The sequence below is a fragment of the Homalodisca vitripennis genome, chromosome 5 (assembly GCF_021130785.1).
Source record: "Homalodisca vitripennis isolate AUS2020 chromosome 5, UT_GWSS_2.1, whole genome shotgun sequence".
In the NCBI taxonomy this organism is placed as follows: domain Eukaryota; kingdom Metazoa; phylum Arthropoda; class Insecta; order Hemiptera; family Cicadellidae; genus Homalodisca; species Homalodisca vitripennis.
The window spans coordinates 147166444-147188443 of record NC_060211.1 but is presented as its reverse complement, the minus strand read 5'-3'; the positions used below and the strand labels follow the sequence as shown (position 1 = coordinate 147188443).

Here is a 22000-nt window from a genome sequence, read left to right as displayed (position 1 = left end):
CTCAAATTTTAGCCGTAGTACACTACTTAATCAATAAACTTCAGGGCAAATTTTAAGTACCAACTTGGTGGCTGGCATAATTTAGTATTCCTCTATTGCGCTTTAAAGCATTATTGTATATATATATATATATATATATATATATATATATATATATATATATGAATAAGTAGTTTATAGATTTATACATAATTTATATTAGTAATAATGTGAATATTAATTTAAGTTTAAAAATCAATTAGACATAGCAATATCTTCTCAGAAATTTAACAAGCAATAAAATTACATAATATATTTCGTTATCAACCACGAATCAATTAAACACATAGTACGTTTAGTAAAACTTAAGTTGACATTAAAGTAATGCATGATTTAAAATTAATATAAAATAACCTTTTAAAATAAAACTATAAATTATAATTTTGCTTTTCTCTGATTGTTTAACAGAGGCTACATGAGGCTAACATTTTAAAAATTGAGCATGGAATTAAAAATCATGATACATGTCAGTATCAATGACGACCACTTGTGTTAAACAAAAAGTATGTTGAGCTATATAGACAGTGCAAGAATGCATGTTTGAAAATTAATATAATATAACATTTTAAAATAAAACTATACATTCTAACTTGGCTTTTCTTTGATTGTTTTACAGAGGCTATATCATGGCGATGAAGATTCGGTAAGTAATTCAGTTGCTAATTATCAAGTTAATTTCATATACATTTTATTGTTTTATTTGCAGTTTATTGATTTAATCATATCGCATGTCATCCAAATACAAAAATTATCTTTGTACAACAAGTGTTGTATGTTTTGTTCAATAATACTTTAAACGTTTTAAAATTAGTTAATGCCGTATAAAAGTGCATAATTATATAAAATGAGTTGCGTTGGATCTATCTACTTTACAAATAAGTTAGTTGTAAAATACGAAAGTTAAATGTATTATTATTTTGTATTCGTATCTGACAATGTACTATACTATAGTGCTGGGTGTTTAGTAAAAAAGCATATAAACACACAACAAGTTTCAAAGAAATAAACAATTTCCATTGGATGGTGTTGTATACTCTGGATCGGATAAAACCAATTGAGAAGATACACAGTAAAGTAGCTCACCTGCTGTAAGTAGGAATAGTAGGAGTAATAATATAACTCATACTCTTGAGACGGCTTTGTTGTACATAATATTTTTTTATCAAACAGGAGTGCGAGGATTTGAATTCGTCGCTCGGAACCTGGTCGACCGGCAACGACTCGGTACGTACTTATTAGTAGAATATCTATAATACTGATCTTGCAATTGTGCCAACAGAAAAAAAGATAATTCCATAGTTTATGATCTAAAGGCAAAAAAATTTCTTGTCTATGTATACCTTAGTATTAAAAGTCTAGGGTATGTCACGCTTAAATACAATTAAATATGTATACATATTACCTATTACTAATATTCTTGGAATTAAAGATTTTTAGATTAACACTACAAGTATATATTAACTCAGGCTACAAAATCCAGTGCCTTCAATACGTTAGTTGTCTTTTAATGAATGTTTAGCTCCTAAAGGTATGCAGTAAAAGGTTTCCAACACATTTTCACTTTAAAAAATATGATTTAGAAAAATATTTAAGTACACATACACAAGTTCTAAATGAAAGAGAATATATCAAAAGATTACTATAATGGTAAACTAACTTTCTTAGTAACAGTGTATATTCATTTGCCTGTATTGATAAAAAAAACTAAGTACACAATAATAACAAAATAAATTTATAAAATTAGCTTTCGGTTCTTGACAGCGTTTTAACTAACTACAATAATTAGTAGTCCTAATCAAAAACTCAAAGCTTATAAATATATTATATGCCAAAATCGTGAACAAAAAAGTTGATAAATTTATATAAACTCATGAAAGAATCTGAATTACCTATTAGGTGTTCGACTAACAAAAAATACTAAATTAGAGCCAATATTAACTGCAACCTAAACAATATTATCTACAAGTTGAGTTGAAAACATTTCCTTAAAGACTGCATTACTTGTAAAAACCATTAATCCCTTTGAAATAAGGGTCACAAACTACCTTTTTGATCACAATTATGAAAGGCTTGTGTCTATTCATATTATGACAAAACAAATATTTAAAACATTTTTTAAATTGAAAGGGATTTATTACAAACATCCAAATTCACACCTTATCAGAAGTTTAATAAAATAATGAACATTGAATCAGCCAATAGTTGGTTTAATAATCATGATGGACTTAACATGAGATCAATATTTATATATTTTTATAATCTAAATGGATTTTTTTAAATTTTGTAGCCTGCTACGTTTTAAAGTTGTGTTTAAGCTTGCAAGCTAAGAGCAACATCAGCAATGATCGAGATATAAGCTAAACAACATATTTAATTGATTGATTTTTTAAGAATATCGACATACGAGTACTAGCGATCATAGGCATATCTTTCCTAAATGGCATACTACTCATGAGCCACCACTTATGGTTTTTCGGTAATGTTCGCATTCTAATTTCCGTCATCCTTTTTTACTCTCGACGATTTTTTCATAGACTAGCTCAAATAGCACTTTCCATTTCAATAGCACTTGAACTAATTTAGGCCAGTGGTATCAGTCTAAGTATATGTAATCTGCTACAATACAATGCAAGTCATTACTCTATGATCTCTGGATATCATGTTATCCTATTTCCGTGTTCAGTGTAAAAATAATATCAACGTTCATTAACATAATCAATATAGTATCCCTAATTACCTTCTCTGTAAATATTGCATGTCACGATGTTAAAGAAACCAAATTGCATGCATTTTATGTGTATATATTAACTATTTTTGTAATTAAGTTTACAATCTCGAAACACTATTTATTTTTTTCTCTTTAGTACGACATCCTTTACGATTGAGTAATCTTTGTTCGTTTTGTAAGGAATTAGTTATGTAGGTAATTAAAAAAATACTTGTACCTTATTACAATCCAAATATATTTCCAAATTTAAGAAAGCCTTGTACCTTTTATATATATATATATATCAAGTATGTATCCATGTAATAAATTAACATAATGCAATAACTTTAATTTAATTAACGTAAATTTACCATTGGGGCCTTTGGGCGTACATTATAAGAAATATTGGTGGGTTTGCAATTGATTATTATACATACGAAAATATTAGTCAAAGTAATTTTTGATCGTCTAGTTACATTTAACTATATCGTAATCAAAATGCACATATTAAGAATCATATTTTTATATTTTTATCTCGTATTTGTATGCAAAGAGGGGTATATTAATAGTAGAGTTAGTTAAAAGTTTAAAAAAGTTAACCAATACTCTACTTAGAAATGAGTAGATGATGTTTAGTGTCATAATAACGCATTGGAGTGACATTGCTAATTTTAAGAACTCACCAGTGCCGGATTTAGCACTACTAGCGCCCTGGGCGAGATTTCTTCGGCACCCCCTAACTGCAATTCAATTACATACGAAAAAAGCAATGGCGCCCCTTTTCGTCCGGCGCCCCTAGGCGGTCGCCCAACCGCGCCCTACCATAACGCCGCTCCTGGAACTCACCCACTGCATTCACTTTTAATACTCGATTTAATTATGGAATAATACCGTAGTTTCAAATAATAATTATAAATATATAGTACAGTGAATCAATAATATACAGTAGGGAGCTTCGCAAAATTAGAGCCTCTAAAAGGTTATCAGGAGATAATTTGTTGGTTTCCAATCGTTAATTATTATACAACAAAATATTAGTTCAGTTACACTCATCTACGTCTTATATTATTAGACAACATGTACGTATTATGCATAATTTATATTTTCTTTATCTAAGGACACTTTAAGTACAGTGTTGAATGCTGTGTATTTACAAACTGTAATTATAAAAATTAACATTTCAGTATTTCCAAAGGTTTAATGAGAATTACGTTTTACTCATACTTAATTAATTGAATCCCGAAAATAGGTTTTCATATTATATTTTGATTAATATCTTTTCAAACGGCGGAGTAACGTGTTTTTAAGGTACAAATTTACATCAATTAAAATAAACCTTTTTCTTTAAATAAACATAAACCCTGCATATAGTGATTTATGTAGTTTGAAATTTTAGTTTAACATCTGAAATAATGAGGGTACACGTAGTGATGTGGTTTTGTACAGTATTTGAATAATATTTGACATTTAGTTTTAAACATAAAATATTTATATAGATTGCGTTTACTTTGCATCTACCCAGTTAATACATAATTATTTTCCAAGATAACAGAAAGTTGTATGATAGTTTGCTATACATATTTATTATGTTTATCCATAATGATGCATACCGAGAGTTGTATAGTCAAATACCGAATCACACAAGACAATAAAAAAAAAAAAAAATTAAATTAATAATGATTAATTCTCAATCAAGCTAATACGCTTTTATTCTCTAGACTGATTAAAGCCAACACAAAAGATAAACTGTAAAAATGGAATAGTAGTAATAAAATAATTAATACACCTGAGAAGGCTTTATCATTTATAGAATGTATGATGTTACAGGTATGTTCTCCTGCCGCGGATATTTCTGGAATCTACCCTTTATCCTCTACTCCAACCGCAAGGCCTTTAGCTGACCTCTCCTGGCCACGTCGAGTAAGTAAATGTAGTACTAATAATTGCGTTTTTTACGTTCAAAGTGAACTGATTTTGATTAAATTGGGCGAGACTATTGTAGATTAGGGTTCCCTCTTTAACCCTTCCAGTGATTATTTTTCAAGCTTTCTACATTTTTTACCAACATTTCTAAAATTTTCTAGAACATTTTTTGAAAATGTTTTGCCTATTCTTTTTCATGTACTGGACCGTGCCTTGGAAGTAGCCTAACTATTCCTCTGTAGGTTTTACAGAGTTTGTATTTTTACTAATTTTGGTTTTAGTTATTGGAGAGATCAAAATAAGTCAAACACATTTGTTTTGTTTTAAAAATATTGTATATATTAACAATAATTAATAAAAGTAAAAAATAAAAAACTATAAACATATATTTTTTGTATGACATTTATATCTTTTATGTCTTTATATTCACTGAACACACTTATTGCTGAGGGAATTCCCCCCCAAAAATACTTGTTTTCCTTTCTAAGGCACAGTGTTACTTTTTGGTGCTTGCAGTACGTGAAGAGCATCGGGAGTTTTGGATCTTGAATAATTTTTTCCAGTTCTGGAACCGCAGGAGATAGTTTCCACTAAACCTGATGTCTTTCAAAGGCTCAATAATGTGCTGTGTGGAATAGTCTGTGGTGACGTGTTTGAAGGTCGTCCTCGTTTTCTTTCTGCAAATATTCGGCTAATAGCAAGAGATTCTCCCTCACACTGACGAAAAAGCGATAAAATCAAGCTTTTGTAATATTGGAGTATTCAAATGTTTGGCAGCCTTTGAATATTCTAAGCAAGCAACAGTGATAGACAAATCTAAGGCATAAGAGAACAATCGAAGGGTACACTGGCTTCTACTGAAGGTTCTTTGAAGGTAGATAAAATTGAGACAATTAACCTTGTATACACCTCCCGTGGTACATTTATTATATCTAATATAAACTAATATTGATTATTAGATACTAAAAAACCGTCTTTGTTATTTTGCCTCACAGCAAATAATAGAGTTCTCAACACCAGCTGATATAAACAGCTGACTCTCACATCCCCTGAGTGGAATAGTTCCTTCACAGCCACGATATTTAAAACATGCCTCAATGCTTACTGAAAATATACAAAAATATTATTTCAATAAAAAAAAAATGGACAATAAAGAAATATTACATACAATTGACCAACCATGCTGTTAGTACTACCTATAAGCATGTTTGTCTATTCTCATTTTTGAGAATCCAAGTAGTCGGAAATAGCTCTTAGAGAGTGTGAAACTATTCAGTTTTGTCAAGTAACCTTGTCTTTAGGTGACTTAGCAAACTTAAATGGAAATAACTAAACACAGTTCATTTTTATCCAATATAAATATATGGTCCTTGCAATGGGACAAATCCACTGAAATGGCTAAAGGTACTTGAAGAGGCATAAAGAAGGTAGAAAAAGGTAAGTATAGGAAATAACAGAGGCGAGGAGAGAGGGACAGCTGGAAAATGTTAAAAGAGAGAGACATTTATCCGTAGCCCATGCTCCCACCCTCACCTTTAACTCAATTCTTTTGACATAACTCTTTCCTTTAATCTTTTGCACCTGCAATATTTTTCGTGATCCTGTAAATTATATACTTTGTAACGTGTCTTTTCTTAACACAACCATTTACTGTTAAGAATGACACGTACCGCATACCGTAGATGAGCCCAATCAAGCGGGGATTCGATCCAGGGGTCTAAATTTTATTCTTATGGATTATGTATATCAGTTGGGTTCAGATATATTGCTATCACCTAAGGTGGTGGTAACGTTCAAGCATTTAGTAAACCATCATTACCCAACTGGCCTTGAAAAATTAAGAATTTGAAATAAACAATGATGTCGATAAATAAGATATTTACTATCATCAAATTAAAGAAAACACAAAAGCATAACTACCTAGATCTCTATCTAAATCAAAGCTATCTCAAACCGCAAAACACTGTATGTTATGAAAAGAGTATGAACAAAAGTAATATCAACACTAAGAACAATATATAATGTTTGGTCAGTATCGTATTTACAAAGATTAAGTAAGAAAAGTGTAAGAGAAATAATAATAGACCCAGAGCAATAATCTATTTGTTAGGTCCGTATTGCACGAACATAGGTTAAGTAAGATAGTAAGTAAAGTAAAGAACCAATAATACCAAATTTAAAGGTTAGGTCCGTATTACACGAACATAGATTAAGAAAGATAGTAAGTAAAGTAAAGAACCAATAATACCAATAACCAATAACCAATTTAAAAGGTTAGGTCCGTATTGCACGAACATAGATTAAGTAAGATAGTAAGTAAAGTAAAGAACCAATAATACCAATAAACAATTTAAAGGTTAGGTCCGTATCGCACGAACATAGATTAAGTAAGATAGTAAGTAAAGTAAAGAACCAATAATACCAATAACCAATAACCAATTTAAAGGTTAGGTCCGTACCGCACGAAGATAGATTAAGTAAGATAGTAAGTAAAGTAAAGAACCAATAATACCAATAAACAATTTAAAGGTTAGGTCCGTATCACACGAACATAGATTAAGTAAGATAATAAGTAAAGTAAAGAACCACTAATAACCAAATTTAAAGGTTAGGTCCGTATTACACGAATATAGATTAAGTAAGATAGTAAGAAAAGAAAATAACCACTAACACCAAATTTAAAGGTTAGGTCCGTATTACACGAACATAGATTAAGAAAGATAGTAAGTAAAGTAAAGAACCAATAATACCAATAACCAATAACCAATTTAAAGGTTAGGTCCGTATTGCACGAACATAGATTAAGTAAGATAGTAAGTAAAGTAAAGAACCAATAATACCAATAAACAATTTAAAGGTTAGGTCCGTATCGCCGAAAACATAGATTAAGTAAGATAGTAAGTAAAGTAAAGAACCAATAATACCAATAACCAATAACCGATTTTAAAGGTTAGGTCCGTATCGCACGAACATAGATTAAGTAAGATAGTAAGAAAAGAAAATAACCACTAACACCAAATTTAAAGGTTAGGTCCGTATTACACGAACATAGGTTAAGTAAGATAGCAAGTAAAGTAAAAGAATACCAAGAATAATACGTTATAAGTAAATTTCGTGTGGCACAACATATAAAAACGATACAGAAATATTTATGAATTGTTAATTATGATAAGTATAGTAATTGAAGTAATATATTACCAATAGCAAGAAGTAATCGATACGTCCGTATCTCACGAACAAGTCGGCAGGAGTGAGGTTAAGATCTCAGCGCACAGTGGGTCTTATCGTCGTGATAGGATTGTGTAGACTGACCTCTCGCTCTTCTGCTGGCCGGTCCGTCTAACGAGTTTGCGTTGGAGAGCATGCGCGACTTATCGTTCATGCCGCAACCCGTCAAGCGGCGAACATGTCGTAGCACGATAGCTGAGGCTAACTTGTTTTATCTGGATCCCCGTTAATCATTGTTGACGGGAAAACTAATCCCACAATAAAACTTGAATGGACGACCCAAAATAATAAAAAAAATACAATGTACATTTTAGTACCTCACACCCCCCTCTTTCTTTCGGGAAGAGAAGAAAGCGAACAAAATTAAACATCTTTTTTAGTTAAATTCAACAATTTTCTATTTTAAAATGTAAAACTATATTAATAAGATCTAGAAACTAAATTAGGCAAAGGAATTATTTACTTAAAAATATAAAAAAAACTAACATTCTTTTGTTCTGGACCCAAAAAATTGTGTACTAAATTACAATAAACATGATATAAAACAATAAAAAGAACACTCAAAAAGAACACCAATTTGCTGATAAATCTACATAAATGTAGTAATAAATTTGAAATGAAAACATGAAAACGAAACTTAAAATGGCTAACCTTTTATAATAATTTTGTTAAAACTAGAAAAAAAATAAACTGTTTTCAAATTGATAAAGAGACACACTTCACTGCAGAAAGTTCAGTTGCCTTGAACGAAATAAAACAAAATATTAATCTTCGGTTTATAAAAACATTTCCTTCTTGGTGGCTAAATTATACTAATGGAATAACCAATTCAGCGCAATTTCTGGGTGGCAACTTTCGCACATCTATTCTGACAAAAGTGCCGTCCGGATTGAATACCCGAATCCTTTTTGGACGATATCTTTTTTGTTTATTTGAAGCAGCCTGCACGTTTCTGACGTTCAACGAGCAATCCAGGACATGCTTGTTTATTTCTTCTGGGGCTTCAGTTTTCTCGCGTGGTGGTGGTTGGATTGGTTGTGGAGTGACTCGTATTGTGGTAAAGCAATTGGTGCTGGAATTTAAGTTTGTCTTAAGTGACGTTTCTTTGAAATCCATTCCTAGTTCGTTGTCTACCCATTCCGAATCTTCCATGATGGAAAGGCATGGAGAAGATGCTCTCGAAAACGTCACATCGCATTCATTTACCATCTCAAAGTCATCCTCGGCGGCGGCTTCTTTTTGGATGTTAACATCTTGATACGATGTATTTGGCGTTGGACCACTTTCCTTCCTCAGTTTCATCCATTTCATGGCATGAAAGACACTCAGTTCTATTGGACGTAGATACTGCTGCGTTTTTAACTTCACTATCAGGTGGATTTTGAAAAGGTAACCGAGGATTCGTTTCCCTCATAATTATTGTCGATGGGTTTCTTTGGGGCTTCAAGCATCGGGTCCCATGCTGTCACTACAGTCTGACGACCTTCGGGGAAGCATACTGTGAGCTCGGACGTTTCAGGCTGAGTAGAGGGAAATCGACAGTCTCTTTGATTTTGTAGTTATAGCAGAGAAATCCTTGTCTGATTCCTTATGTATAACTAAATCTAACCGTTTATGTTTCATCTGCCCTCAAATTTGTGATTAAGTTTATATTGCTATCATTGACATCATTTTGCGTTTCACGTTTTGAAGACGGTGTGTTTTATATAAACTAAATTTAACTCATTTATTATATCCATCCCCAATACTAAGGACGAAGTAAGGTTTGGTACATACAAGAGTTTTGCCTCAATATGGGCTTCGTTAATTTCAAAGTTAACCAAATACGAGTGTTTTACATAGGTTTTAAAACCATTGGCCATTTGCAAAGGTATGTTTGTATTTTGGGGGTTTATAGAATTATATTTTAAATGATCTACTAAATCTTCGCCTACTATGCTAACCATAGCACCAGTATCAATCAGAGCCTTAAATTGTTTTCAAGAAATGTTAACAGTTACATATGGTCGACAATCACGTAGCTTCCCAAGTCAAAAACTACCCGAGTAGTGTGTTAATTCTTTGGCACAGGAAAATTTTCCCTGTTGGAGGTCGTGTTTGGACAATATCGGGATCTCAGCTGACCTCCTTGGTCTGGGATCAACATGGTGTTTTTCCGGTACTACTACATCGTCAATCCGTTGTTTTTGATACCTTTCTTTCCGTTTTGCAGTTATAGCAGCGGAGCCTCTTAGGTTTAGTACACTCACTGAATCTGTGTCCAGTTTCTTCGCAGTTCCAGCAAATTGGAACAGCCTCTCTACGGATATTCCTGGTAGGAGGGTTCACTGTAGGTCCTGGACCTGAATTTGACTTTACCTCGCCGAGCCTGTACTGTTTCTGATCGTTTTGTAAAGTAGCCGCTTGTGAATATTGCACCGTTTGAACCAAATTGGGTCTAACCGACTGCCTTAATTGTTGGTGTCCTCGGTTTCCATTACCTGTCCATATCCTGGGAGTTGGGGTTGTACTGGCGATGTCTCATTCCTTCCATGCTTACCTGCTTATTTTTGGTTGAATAGTACGCAGTTTCTGGGACCAGTGTTTGTGCAGGGTTAGTTGAAGGTTAGGCAGCAGGAATAGTTTGAAGTACCCTGAACCTCAGTATTTTCAGCACTTAAGAGTGTATTATCTAAACTCTTTGTATATGTAGAGGGAGTTCGAACTAATCCCTTGGCTCCTTAAGAAAGTCACAAAACGAGAGCGTAGATCTTCACTATTTCCTTCGATTGGTAAACCATATTTTGACATTTCTTCAATCAACTCAGGCTTCTTCAGATTATAAATCCATCCAACTTTTTCGGAACTTCCCCTTATCGTGGTTTGTTTCCCTGAGGCTAATGATTCAGTAGTAACGGGCAATACTTTTGGTATTGTACCGGAATGGACTTGACTTGATGGAGCAGTAGACGTTTTAGTTGTTGTGGTAGCAACATTTGCGTCTTTAAGAGGGCTAGTAACAGCAACATCTGTAGTTAAAGTTCCAGTCTGTGAGTGTGACTTTATTATCCTCACTTTTAGGGTCAGTAGTTTTCGAACGACCAGGTAGGCAGTATATATTTGAATGAAACAGAAGACATAAAGAAGCCTCCAGATTCGGAGAAAGCTCAATGGAAACATGATGTGCAATGTAGATACGGTAGGACTAAAATAGAATATGAGTCTAGATATTTTAATTTTTATCGGTTATTTTTACGTGACGATAACTGTAATGTAAACATCAGTCGAGTCTGTTCGAATATCCGTCCCTGTTCGGGCGCCCAAAATGTGACGTGTCTTTTCTCAACACAACCATTTTACTGTTAAGAATGACACGTACCGCATACCGTAGATGAGCCCAATCAAGCGGGGATTCGATCCAGGGGTCTAAACTTTATTCTTATGGATTATGTATATCAGTTGGGTTCAGATATATTGCTATCACCTAAGGTGGTGGTAACGTTCAAGCATTTAGTAAACCATCATTACCCAACTGGCCTTGAAAAATTTAAGAATTTGAAATAAAATGATGTCGATAAATAAGATATTTACTATCATCAATTAAAGAAAACACAAAAGCATAACTACCTAGATCTCTATCTAAATCAAAGCTATCTCAAAACCGCAAAACACTGTATGTTATGAAAATAGTATGAACAAAAGTAATATCAACACTAAGAACAATATATAATGTTTGGTCAGTATCGTATTTACAAAGATTAAGTAAGAAAAGTGTAAGAGAAATAATAATAGACCCCAGAGCAATAATCTATTTGTTAGGTCCGTATTGCACGAACATAGGTTAAGTAAGATAGTAAGTAAAGTAAAGAACCAATAATACCAAATTTAAAGGTTAGGTCCGTATTACACGAACATAGATTAAGAAAGATAGTAAGTAAAGTAAAGAACCAATAATACCAATAACCAATAACCAATTTAAAGGTTAGGTCCGTATTGCACGAACATAGATTAAGTAAGATAGTAAGTAAAGTAAAGAACCAATAATACCAATAAACAATTTAAAGGTTAGGTCCGTATCGCACGAACATAGATTAAGTAAGATAGTAAGTAAAGTAAAGAACCAATAATACCAATAACCAATAACCAATTTAAAGGTTAGGTCCGTACCCGCACGAAGATAGATTAAGTAAGATAGTAAGTAAAGTAAAGAACCAATAATACCAATAAACAATTTAAAGGTTAGGTCCGTATCACACGAACATAGATTAAGTAAGATAATAAGTAAAGTAAAGAACCACTAATACCAAATTTTAAAGGTTAGGTCCGTATTACACGAATATAGATTAAGTAAGATAGTAAGAAAAGAAAATAACCACTAACACCAAATTTAAAGGTTAGGTCCGTATTACACGAACATAGATTAAGAAAAGATAGTAAGTAAAGTAAAGAACCAATAATACCAATAACCAATAACCAATTTAAAGGTTAGGTCCGTATTGCACGAACATAGATTAAGTAAGATAGTAAGTAAAGTAAAGAACCAATAATACCAATAAACAATTTAAAGGTTAGGTCCGTATCGCACGAACATAGATTAAGTAAGATAGTAAGTAAAGTAAAGAACCAATAATACCAATAACCAATAACCGATTTAAAGGTTAGGTCCGTATCGCACGAACATAGATTAAGTAAGATAGTAAGAAAAGAAAATAACCACTAACACCAAATTTAAAGGTTAGGTCCGTATTACACGAACATAGGTTAAGTAAGATAGCAAGTAAAGTAAAAGAATACCAAGAATAATACGTTATAAGTAAATTTCGTGTGGCACAACATATAAAAACGATACAGAATATTTATGAATTGTTAATTATGATAAGTATAGTAATTGAAGTAATATATTACCAATAGCAAGAAGTAATCGATACGTCCGTATCTCACGAACAAGTCGGCAGGAGTGAGGTTAAGATCTCAGCGCACAGTGGGTCTTATCGTCGTGATAGGATTGTGTAGACTGACCTCTCCGCTCTTCTGCTGGCCGGTCCGTCTAACGAGTTTGCGTTGGAGAGCATGCGCGACTTATCGTTCATGCCGCAACCCGTCAAGCGGCGAACATGTCCGTAGCACGATAGCTGAGGCTAACTTGTTTTATCTGGATCCCGTTAATCATTGTTGACGGGAAAACTAATCCCACAATAAAACTTGAATGGACGACCCAAAATAATAAAAAAAATACAATGTACATTTTAGTACCTCACAACTTAAGTAGAAACATATCAACCATCACCCGAACGTTCAGTCATATACTAGAGGACATCGCTGCTTAATGACCATCGACTTTTTCCGAAGATTTTCCATTCGTACTTTATATCTTCTGTATCGTATTACTGCTTGTCATGTTACCGTATATTTTATTCAAACTCTTTCTTCATCTTCGCTTGCACACACCACCACGAATTCTTTTGTCGCACTTAAAGTTCCTTTCTGCCAAATCTTCACGTGGTTACTTAAAAGCCAATACATCTCTTAACATTTTCAATCCATTAGTACATGCCCAGCTGCTACAGCTCCTTAGTAGAGTACGGCCATCTTTGAACGGCTGTCATTTTTGACTCGGTTATCCGTTTGAGGTCAGGTTTGCGGCTCTGTACTCTACTAATAAAAAAATTTTATTTGATATGCATATCAACCTATGCTTACATTTCAGATTTTCTTCTGACTCCTAGCGGGTCGCCCCCCTGAGGAAGTAGCGGATCACCGAATATGTGATAAAATAGATTTTTATGTTCAGTAACTTTGTGTAAGGTTTTGTAGATCTATTTTAAATATTTAAAAAAAATATTTAACCGATCTGGGACTTTTTGGACACCCTGTATATATATATATATATATATATATATATATATATATATAATTTAAATAAACATTGAATCACAAAAAGTACTTGCTCCGCCGGGAGTCGAACCCGGATCTCTCACTTGCCGGGTGAATGTGCTACCATTACACCACAGAGCGCTAACTTTTTCCGATTCAATTATTTTGTATTTGGCCGTATCTGTCACATATGCGTTTAAATAAGCAAACTAACATATGATCGGAAGACCAAATACCTGTCAAATGACTTTTATTTGCGTAAAATTGTATAAATGGCAACAGCCTTATTTAATTTCAATAAACATTGAATCACAATATAATATAAATATATTATAAATATATATATATATAATATATTTCTATATATATATATATATATATATTATATATGTATTATATATAATACATAAATTTTAAATAGTGTATATATATATATATAGTACAGATTTATACAAATATTAAATTAGAAATAATTGAAAGCAGAATTTGGTGGGTAAGGAAATGATATAAATTTAATTATTAATGATACAATTATAATAAATACGAGTATATTTTAATTATATATACTACAATAAATTGGGTTAAGAAATCAATTAGACGTATCAATGACATTTTAATAATTGAGCATGGAATTAAAAATCATGATATATGTCAGTATCAATGACGGCCACTTGTGTTAAACAAAAAATATGTTGAGTAAAAGCTATATAGACAGTGCAAGAATGCATGTTTTAAAATTAATATAATATAACATTTAAAAATAAACCTATACATTCTAACTTGGCTTTTCTTTAATTGTTTTACAGAGGCTATATCATGGCCCTGAAGAGTCGGTAAGTGAACCAGCTAAATAATAAGATAATTTCATACATATTTTATTGTTTTATGTACAATTCATTGATTTAATTATATCGCTTGTAATGTAAATACGAAAATTATGTTTGTACTCCAAGTGTTGTATTGGTATTTGTACAATAATATGCAATTAATATGCTTGACATTAACTTTATATATATATATATATATATATATATATATATAGTATATATGTATAAATGAATGTTTGTGTGTTTGTCCTTTATGGAATCGCAAAATATTAGACAGACCATTATGAAAATTTGTATGTATACGTATGTTTCCACGGAGAAGGTTTATAAAGCTATGCCCATTGATGTAACTCACCACCAAGCGGTGCTGCAAAAGATAAAAGGTTTAAAAGCGCCTGCACACTATAAACTGCAATTACGAGACAGTTACGTATATTTCATAGCCAAACACTATTTGAAGGCGCTAAGTTATTATGTATATTTGTCTTTAAGATGCATTTCTGATTGAACTTAAAGTTTGAGTGTTAGACCACTTTATAATAAAGTACATGTACGTGCAAAATGGCTATAAACATAAACATATTTTCTTGCTCGTGGCAACAAGGCAAACTCTACATCGGCGTTGTAAATATAATTCAATTAAACCAGAAGTTCACATACACGGGCAAAGCTTATGAAAAGCGTGCAAAGCCGCGGGAAACAGCTATTACCTTATAAAAATGCATTATATATAAAATGTGTTGTCGTTGCATCTATCCAGTTTACATTTAAGTTAGTTAATTTTTAAGAAAAAAGTTAATTGTATTATTATTGTGTACTCACATCTGACAGTGTATTATATTGCTGGCAAGAAAATTAAAAGAAATTAAAAAATTTACATTGATAATGTTGTATACTCTTGGCTGAACAAACACAATTGTGTAGATACACAGGAAAGTTGCGCACCTCCTGTACGTAGGAGTAGTAGCAGTAACATGATGCATACTATTGAGACGGCTTTGTTGTACATAATGTTGTTTTATCAAACAGGAGTGCGAGGATTTGAATTCGTCAATCGGAACCTGGTCGACCGGAAACGACTCGGTACGTACTTACTGTTGATTGGAATATTTAGTTTAGACTTATATTATACGTTAATAGGATAGCTTTCAATTTTTAAGAGATATAATATTGTTCTTGTAATCGTGTAAACGTCAAGTCAAGATAAGTTCTTAGCTGATGATGTAAGTCTATTTATTTCTTAGCATTTAAAGAGTACGTCACAGTTATATATAAGTATCTTTGTATATGTACCCATATATGTATCCATGCATTAATATACTTAGGTGTTGTAATATAATATTACTATTATACACTTTAAATAAATGGTTAAACTTAATTTGTATTCTGATTATAGTTAGAAATAACAAATAACTCAGTATGATATAAATGTGAACTTTAATGATGATAAATTAATTGACATACAAGTTTGAATTTTGAAACAAGATGGAGGATACAATAATGGTAAATTTTTAAACACAATTATTTTTAATTTTTTTAGGGTAGGGTGGTCGTGCTGGCTTAATGAAATAGAAATATAGGGGTTTTTTTTTATAAAAGATATTGTAATTTTGAAAAATAATTGTTGTTAAATTTTAATTATATTAATTTTGAATTATTAGCCAAATCGAATGTTCCTGGGTTTTATGTTCTTCCAATGAATCACTATTAAACTTAAAAGGAATTTTCTCACCCAATGTCTGTCTTCTGCTTCTTTGTACTTCAGTGATAATAAGAACTTAATAAAGTAATCTTTCAAATACTGCTGAATAAATGTAGCCAGTTTCTTTACTTAAATAATCTTGCTTCACTTCTTCCAGATCCCTCTCTCCTCTTCACCTTTCAAATCTCTGCTCTCTTCACTCTTCAACAATCATCCCTGCACACTGTATCACTGACTTTAGTTCACTTTATAACTTTTGAGTTTTATATGTAATAAGGTGGATTTTGATTAATTTTGATTTTGTATTTATTATTGTTTGTAGTTAAATTTGAGACAATTTATAAATAATTATTCCTTAATTATTTAATTATTATTACTAATAAATTTCTAAATTAAATTAAATATTGAAATGAATGTGAGATGGTTGTATGAAATGAGTAATTACAGTGTAGAAATTATTGTTTTAAAACTAAATTTATTTACAAGTGAAAGCAACAATTTAAAGTTATTCCTCAACGAACATTAAAAGTTCGATCCTAAAATTCTACAGTAAAACATTGCCAGAACATTTGTAATGCAAGCAATATGTTTTTAAAATATATAAGTAGATAAGCACAAGTTCTGATTGAAAGGGAACATCTTAAAACTGTACTATAATGGTAAACTAACTATCTCAGTAATAGTATTGATTCATTTGCACCTATTAATAGAAATATAAGTATAAAAAATAATGTGCTTTCACCTACTCTTTGGAAGACTTAATGAACAACCCAAAATTTAGGAATCCTCTAAATGCTGAATGGCAAATAAACCAAGTTGTAGGCCTTGTAAACTTATGGAAAATTGTAAGCAGTTATGAGCAGTTCCACTAACAAAGAATAGTATATTTTAGTAAAGATTAATTGTAATTTAATCAAATTTATCTATTAGTTGAGCTGCATACATTTCACTAAAAATTACATTATTTGTAAAACCAATAATCACATTAGAATTAGAATTATTAATAATATTGTTGGTATTCTTTATCAAAATTACGAAAGCTTAAATATTGCTATGCGTAATGTGACACAAAATAAATAAATTAAAAAAAATTGTTTTAATTGAAATAAAATTTATTATTACTAACCCGATTCGGATCTTAACACAAATTTTATTAAAATAAAAAATATTGAAACAACTAATAGTTATAATTTTATAAAACTAATAAAGTTATTTAATATCTGAATAGTTTATTTATTTATTTTATTTTGTAAGCTGTTGTGCTTTAAAGTTGTTGTGTTTCAGTTTATAAGCTATTATTAAAATGAATAACTAAAAATATTTTGGCAACACTAGAATTAATTTATCCCAGGGATATATGACTAAATATCTGTAAAGCTGATGCAGGCCGAGAGATTCTATGTGGTCTCCTAGATGCGTGAGAGGGGAACCGTGGCTGAAAAGGAGCAACATTGGAGGGGAGCCGGCTCTCAGACTGAGCTCGTGACTACCCTCCCCTCTCCGCTGCACATCGTTGGGCCGAGGACCACATGCAATCTGTCGGCTTGTACTATTTAGTGCAAGGTTCTCTGATCTGTAGACGCCGTATTATACTAACAAGTGCAGCATACAAATACTAACAACGTTCATTAACATAATCAGAATTGTATCTCTAATTACTTATGTGCCATAATGTTAAAAATTCCAGAGTCGTCCACAAACAACGTTTTTGATCAATTATTGTATAAGTTTACAGCAATGTATAAATTAAATTCAAATTAGACTTAATTTGTAATTATGTGATCTATAGTAAAAGTATGATAATATTTTTTCATTACTGTTTTAAATACACGGCTACTCTCGAAACGCTAGATTTTTTTCATTTTAGTACGATACATTAGTGGATAAATTATACCAGAAACAAAAATGAAGATTTTGTTATTGTACGTGGTCCCTTTAGTATATTGTGTTAGAAACGAAACTGAATTTGTAAAATAATTGTTTTGTGGTGGGTGATTATTAATATATGTACATTAAAATAAATTTCTATTTACAATCCAGTCACATCCTTAAATTATACAAATTTCCACCGACTTCTGTTTTTATGGGAAAACTTGTTAACTTTCCTCCTAACCAAGTAACATTTTCCATTTTTGCTATTTAACTTTTTTTTAGTATATTATCATTTAGTACGAGTTTTGAACATAATTTTAATTAAACCTTGACATTATCCAAAGAGGAAAGAGAAAGCTATCGTTCCTTAACATTATTATGAAATTTGAGGCCTCCTTAAGTGTGTCAAAAATCTGTGGCCAATCGATTTTATTCTATGGTCAACTAGATTTGAATTTATAAAGTTAAAGATCGAAAACTTATGTAAGTTGAATATTATATTTGTTTATTTTTTAAATTTGAAGATGGCGATACGCGAGGTACGTTGACATTTGTAGGATATTTATATAATATAATATAGAATATAGGAAAACTATTTTATTATTAGCCTTAATAAAAGAAAACGATTAGAAAATTCATCCTGGGAAATTAGTTTTCATGTTTAGGACTTGAAAAATGAAGTTCTTTATCCAAGTTATTGTTACGAGGAAAGATTGAATGCTATCGTAGAATTAGAGATTCAGTATTTTTTGAAATAAATTATTAGTTTATTAAAGTTAAACTTGATAAATGTTTTATTTGAAACTTAATGTCTTATATCTTCTTAACAAGATTTTCTATTATTGATTTAATAGTGCGTAAGCGGTGCAATGAATAGAACTTTCTCTGTGGGCCGAGGAGATGAGACCTACAATGCGGATGCCTCATGTACTGAAGAAGGAGTATTTGAGGATTATTTGTGTGAATCACCGGTGAGTGTGTAATTTACGTAACAACGAATCAGTTACTTGTACAGTAAGAAGAATATTATCAAAATGTAATACTTATAAACCTCCCTCTTTATATTTATTTATTCGGTTTTCTTAGCAATAACACAACTATATACTCGAGGGTCTGGAAATAGTTAATTCATTTTTGTCTGCATTTCTTTCCGCTTTATATCTCTAGAACGAAACAGCTTATAGACTTGGAATGTTGCACGGACCTTTATTTCTATACAATCAACAAGTAGTTTTGTTGTGGAGAACGTCTCTCTATTCATTTTAGCCAAGCTTTAGCAATTTTCCAAAATTGGAATTATGGGTATCTTTATGGGTGGCAGTGAGAATATCACAGAACATATAAAGTTCCAAATAAACTGAGTACAATGTATGACACAGTAACATGTGCCATTGTAACACATACAGCCTAATGAAATGAGCTTAAGATTTGAAATTTTGCATGCAACATCAATATATGACAGATTTAGTATCGCAGTTTCAAAAATTAATTGGCCTGGTAGTTCAATTATGTATTCTCGTGACTTATTCTGCTTGATTTATTCATTTATGAAATTCCATAGACAATTCATGAAGTAAGAAGCCTTCCCTGAATGTATAAGCAATAGCTATTGTCATGTATTTATGCAAGTTTTAATTTTATACGCACGAAAAATGTATCAAAGACAGTTAAGAGCGTTCCATCTACCCTATACATATATTATAGTGTTTATAATTTGTTGCTGTTATTATAATGTTTGACTATTTATTATTTTAATTTTAACCTGTTTAGGAGAACGACTCCAGATCTCTACCCGGTTGGGCGCGCAGAGGTACACAGGTAAGAAACATCTCTCCAATCTCCACAGGTTACCTGCGGTTAGTTTTCTTTGGTTAGTCATTTTTACACGCTGTGCTCAATAATTAACACCTACATAGATTTATCTCGGGTCTACATAGAATGTATTTATTTTGTTGTCAAGAGACAGTCCATCCGTGTGTTTGTTCGTCTTTTTAATTAATTTATATACATTGTATATTTATGAAAGATATATAATATTATTCTTGCGATCATATGAACAAAAACTCCTATTCAATATTGTTATTGTGATCATGTGAACAATAATATATGTATATATATATATATATATATATATATATATATATACATACATGAAATTGTATAAATGGCAATTGCCTTATTTATTTCAATAAACATTGAAATTAAATATATATATATATATATAAGTAGATATGAATGTGAGGATTCTAGCTCACTTTTGGGACAGTCAGAAAATCAACGTAAAATACTGTTTAAAGGACAATAAACTAATCTGTAACTCACGAATGAAAAATTAACCGAATCTATAGCTGTTTTACTGTTCATTGTAGGCTTCTAATTTCTTAAGCTGTTTTAATGAAAAAATCCAGAAATCTTCGAAATCTTTATTCCACGAAGTTAATTGTAACACAGTCTTTATCTTTAATAGTCTTCTTTCCAGTAACAACCAAGTGTAATTTTTCATTTTTGTTCAATTCTTTAATCTTTTTTTCATCCAAAACAGTCAAAAATCTGTTTGGCAAGTGTACTTTACAATCTTCCAACTCGGCAATTATTGTAAACCCGAATTTATCTTTCATTTTCTCCAAATTCACAATTTTGTATTTCTTATTTTCTTCTAATTCTATTAATTTCTTGTATTCTTTGAATGTTAAATCACCAACCTTATTCAACTCTTGTAACAGTGCCATTTACATAGAAAAAAATTAATACTTCTACACTTTTAAGGTGAAAAATCAACACTATACTTCCAAAATACACAAAAAACCGGGGTTTTGACCCTAAAAACGTGTTTTTAGGGTCAAAACCACAGCTCTTAAGGTGCATATATACTAGAGTTTTTTTGAAAAATCCTGAAAATCTACTGAATTTCTCTAATTATTGCGAATTTTTAGCTTTAAAGTTGATAATGTGAACGATATTTCTCGAAAAATCACTACAAAATTGAAATTGAAAAAATCTCTAAATAAAATTTTTTCTATATAAATAGAAGAATCAAAGGCTGTTTAACCATAAATTGTGCTGATTTGTATCAAATTTTAGTAAAAATCTGTACTTTTCAAAGTGTTAGTTAAACAAATTTTTCTTCTTTAAATAGAAGAATCAAAGGCTGTTCAACCATAAATTGTGCTGATTTTTATCAAATTTTGATAAAAATCCTTAGAAATCTACTGAATTATTGCTATTTTTCAGCTTAATAAAAAGATATTTTACTAAAAAGTAAAACTTGGCAGATTCAAATTTTCCCTATTTAAATGGAGAGGAAAAAGATATCCTGCCCGTACTGCAAAAAAGATGTTTTCGAACATCATTTTACCCGACATTATAAGTCGAAAAATCATTTGAAGAACAAAGAAATTTATAATAAAGAACTAAATTATTTGAGGACTTGGGCTAAAGAGAATCAAATCGATGGTCACGAGAAGATGTACAATATAGAAAAATTGCGTGAACTAAAGAAAAATTTTAAGGAAAGTAAAAAAGATCTCAATCTATTTAAAGATGAAAAAATTCAATCAATCGCTGAGAAATTGTCCATTGAAACAAACGATAAAACTAAGTCTGAAATGATCGAAGAAATTGACAAAACTCTTAATGAGAAACCTGAAAATATCATTGATGTAGAAGTTTTATCCTCAATACATGGTCTATTTAAGCAATACATTTTAACAAATTTGAACGACAATTTCATGTCAATTTACAAATATCTTTCTATTTTGCGCCCAGAAATTAAAAGTTTAATCGAAAAATTTCAAGAAACTGTGAAAAATAGTAAAGGATATCTCTCTTTAGAATGCGAATACGAACGAA

General features: G+C 31.1%; 1 protein-coding gene across 50 annotated transcripts in view; it reads left to right on the top strand.

Annotated features, from left to right (window-relative positions):
• The window catches only part of LOC124362991, a 217854-nt gene that overhangs the window by 58611 nt on the left and 137243 nt on the right, over window positions 1-22000 (top strand). For all 50 annotated transcript variants that reach the window (XM_046817976.1, XM_046818021.1, XM_046818001.1 and 47 more), the window contains 7 exons: window positions 656-682; window positions 1210-1263; window positions 4574-4666; window positions 14557-14583; window positions 15607-15660; window positions 19006-19122; window positions 19922-19969. In XM_046817976.1, the coding sequence (XP_046673932.1) occupies window positions 656-682; window positions 1210-1263; window positions 4574-4666; window positions 14557-14583; window positions 15607-15660; window positions 19006-19122; window positions 19922-19969 (420 nt within the window). The remainder of the gene's footprint in view (window positions 1-655; window positions 683-1209; window positions 1264-4573; window positions 4667-14556; window positions 14584-15606; window positions 15661-19005; window positions 19123-19921; window positions 19970-22000) is intronic.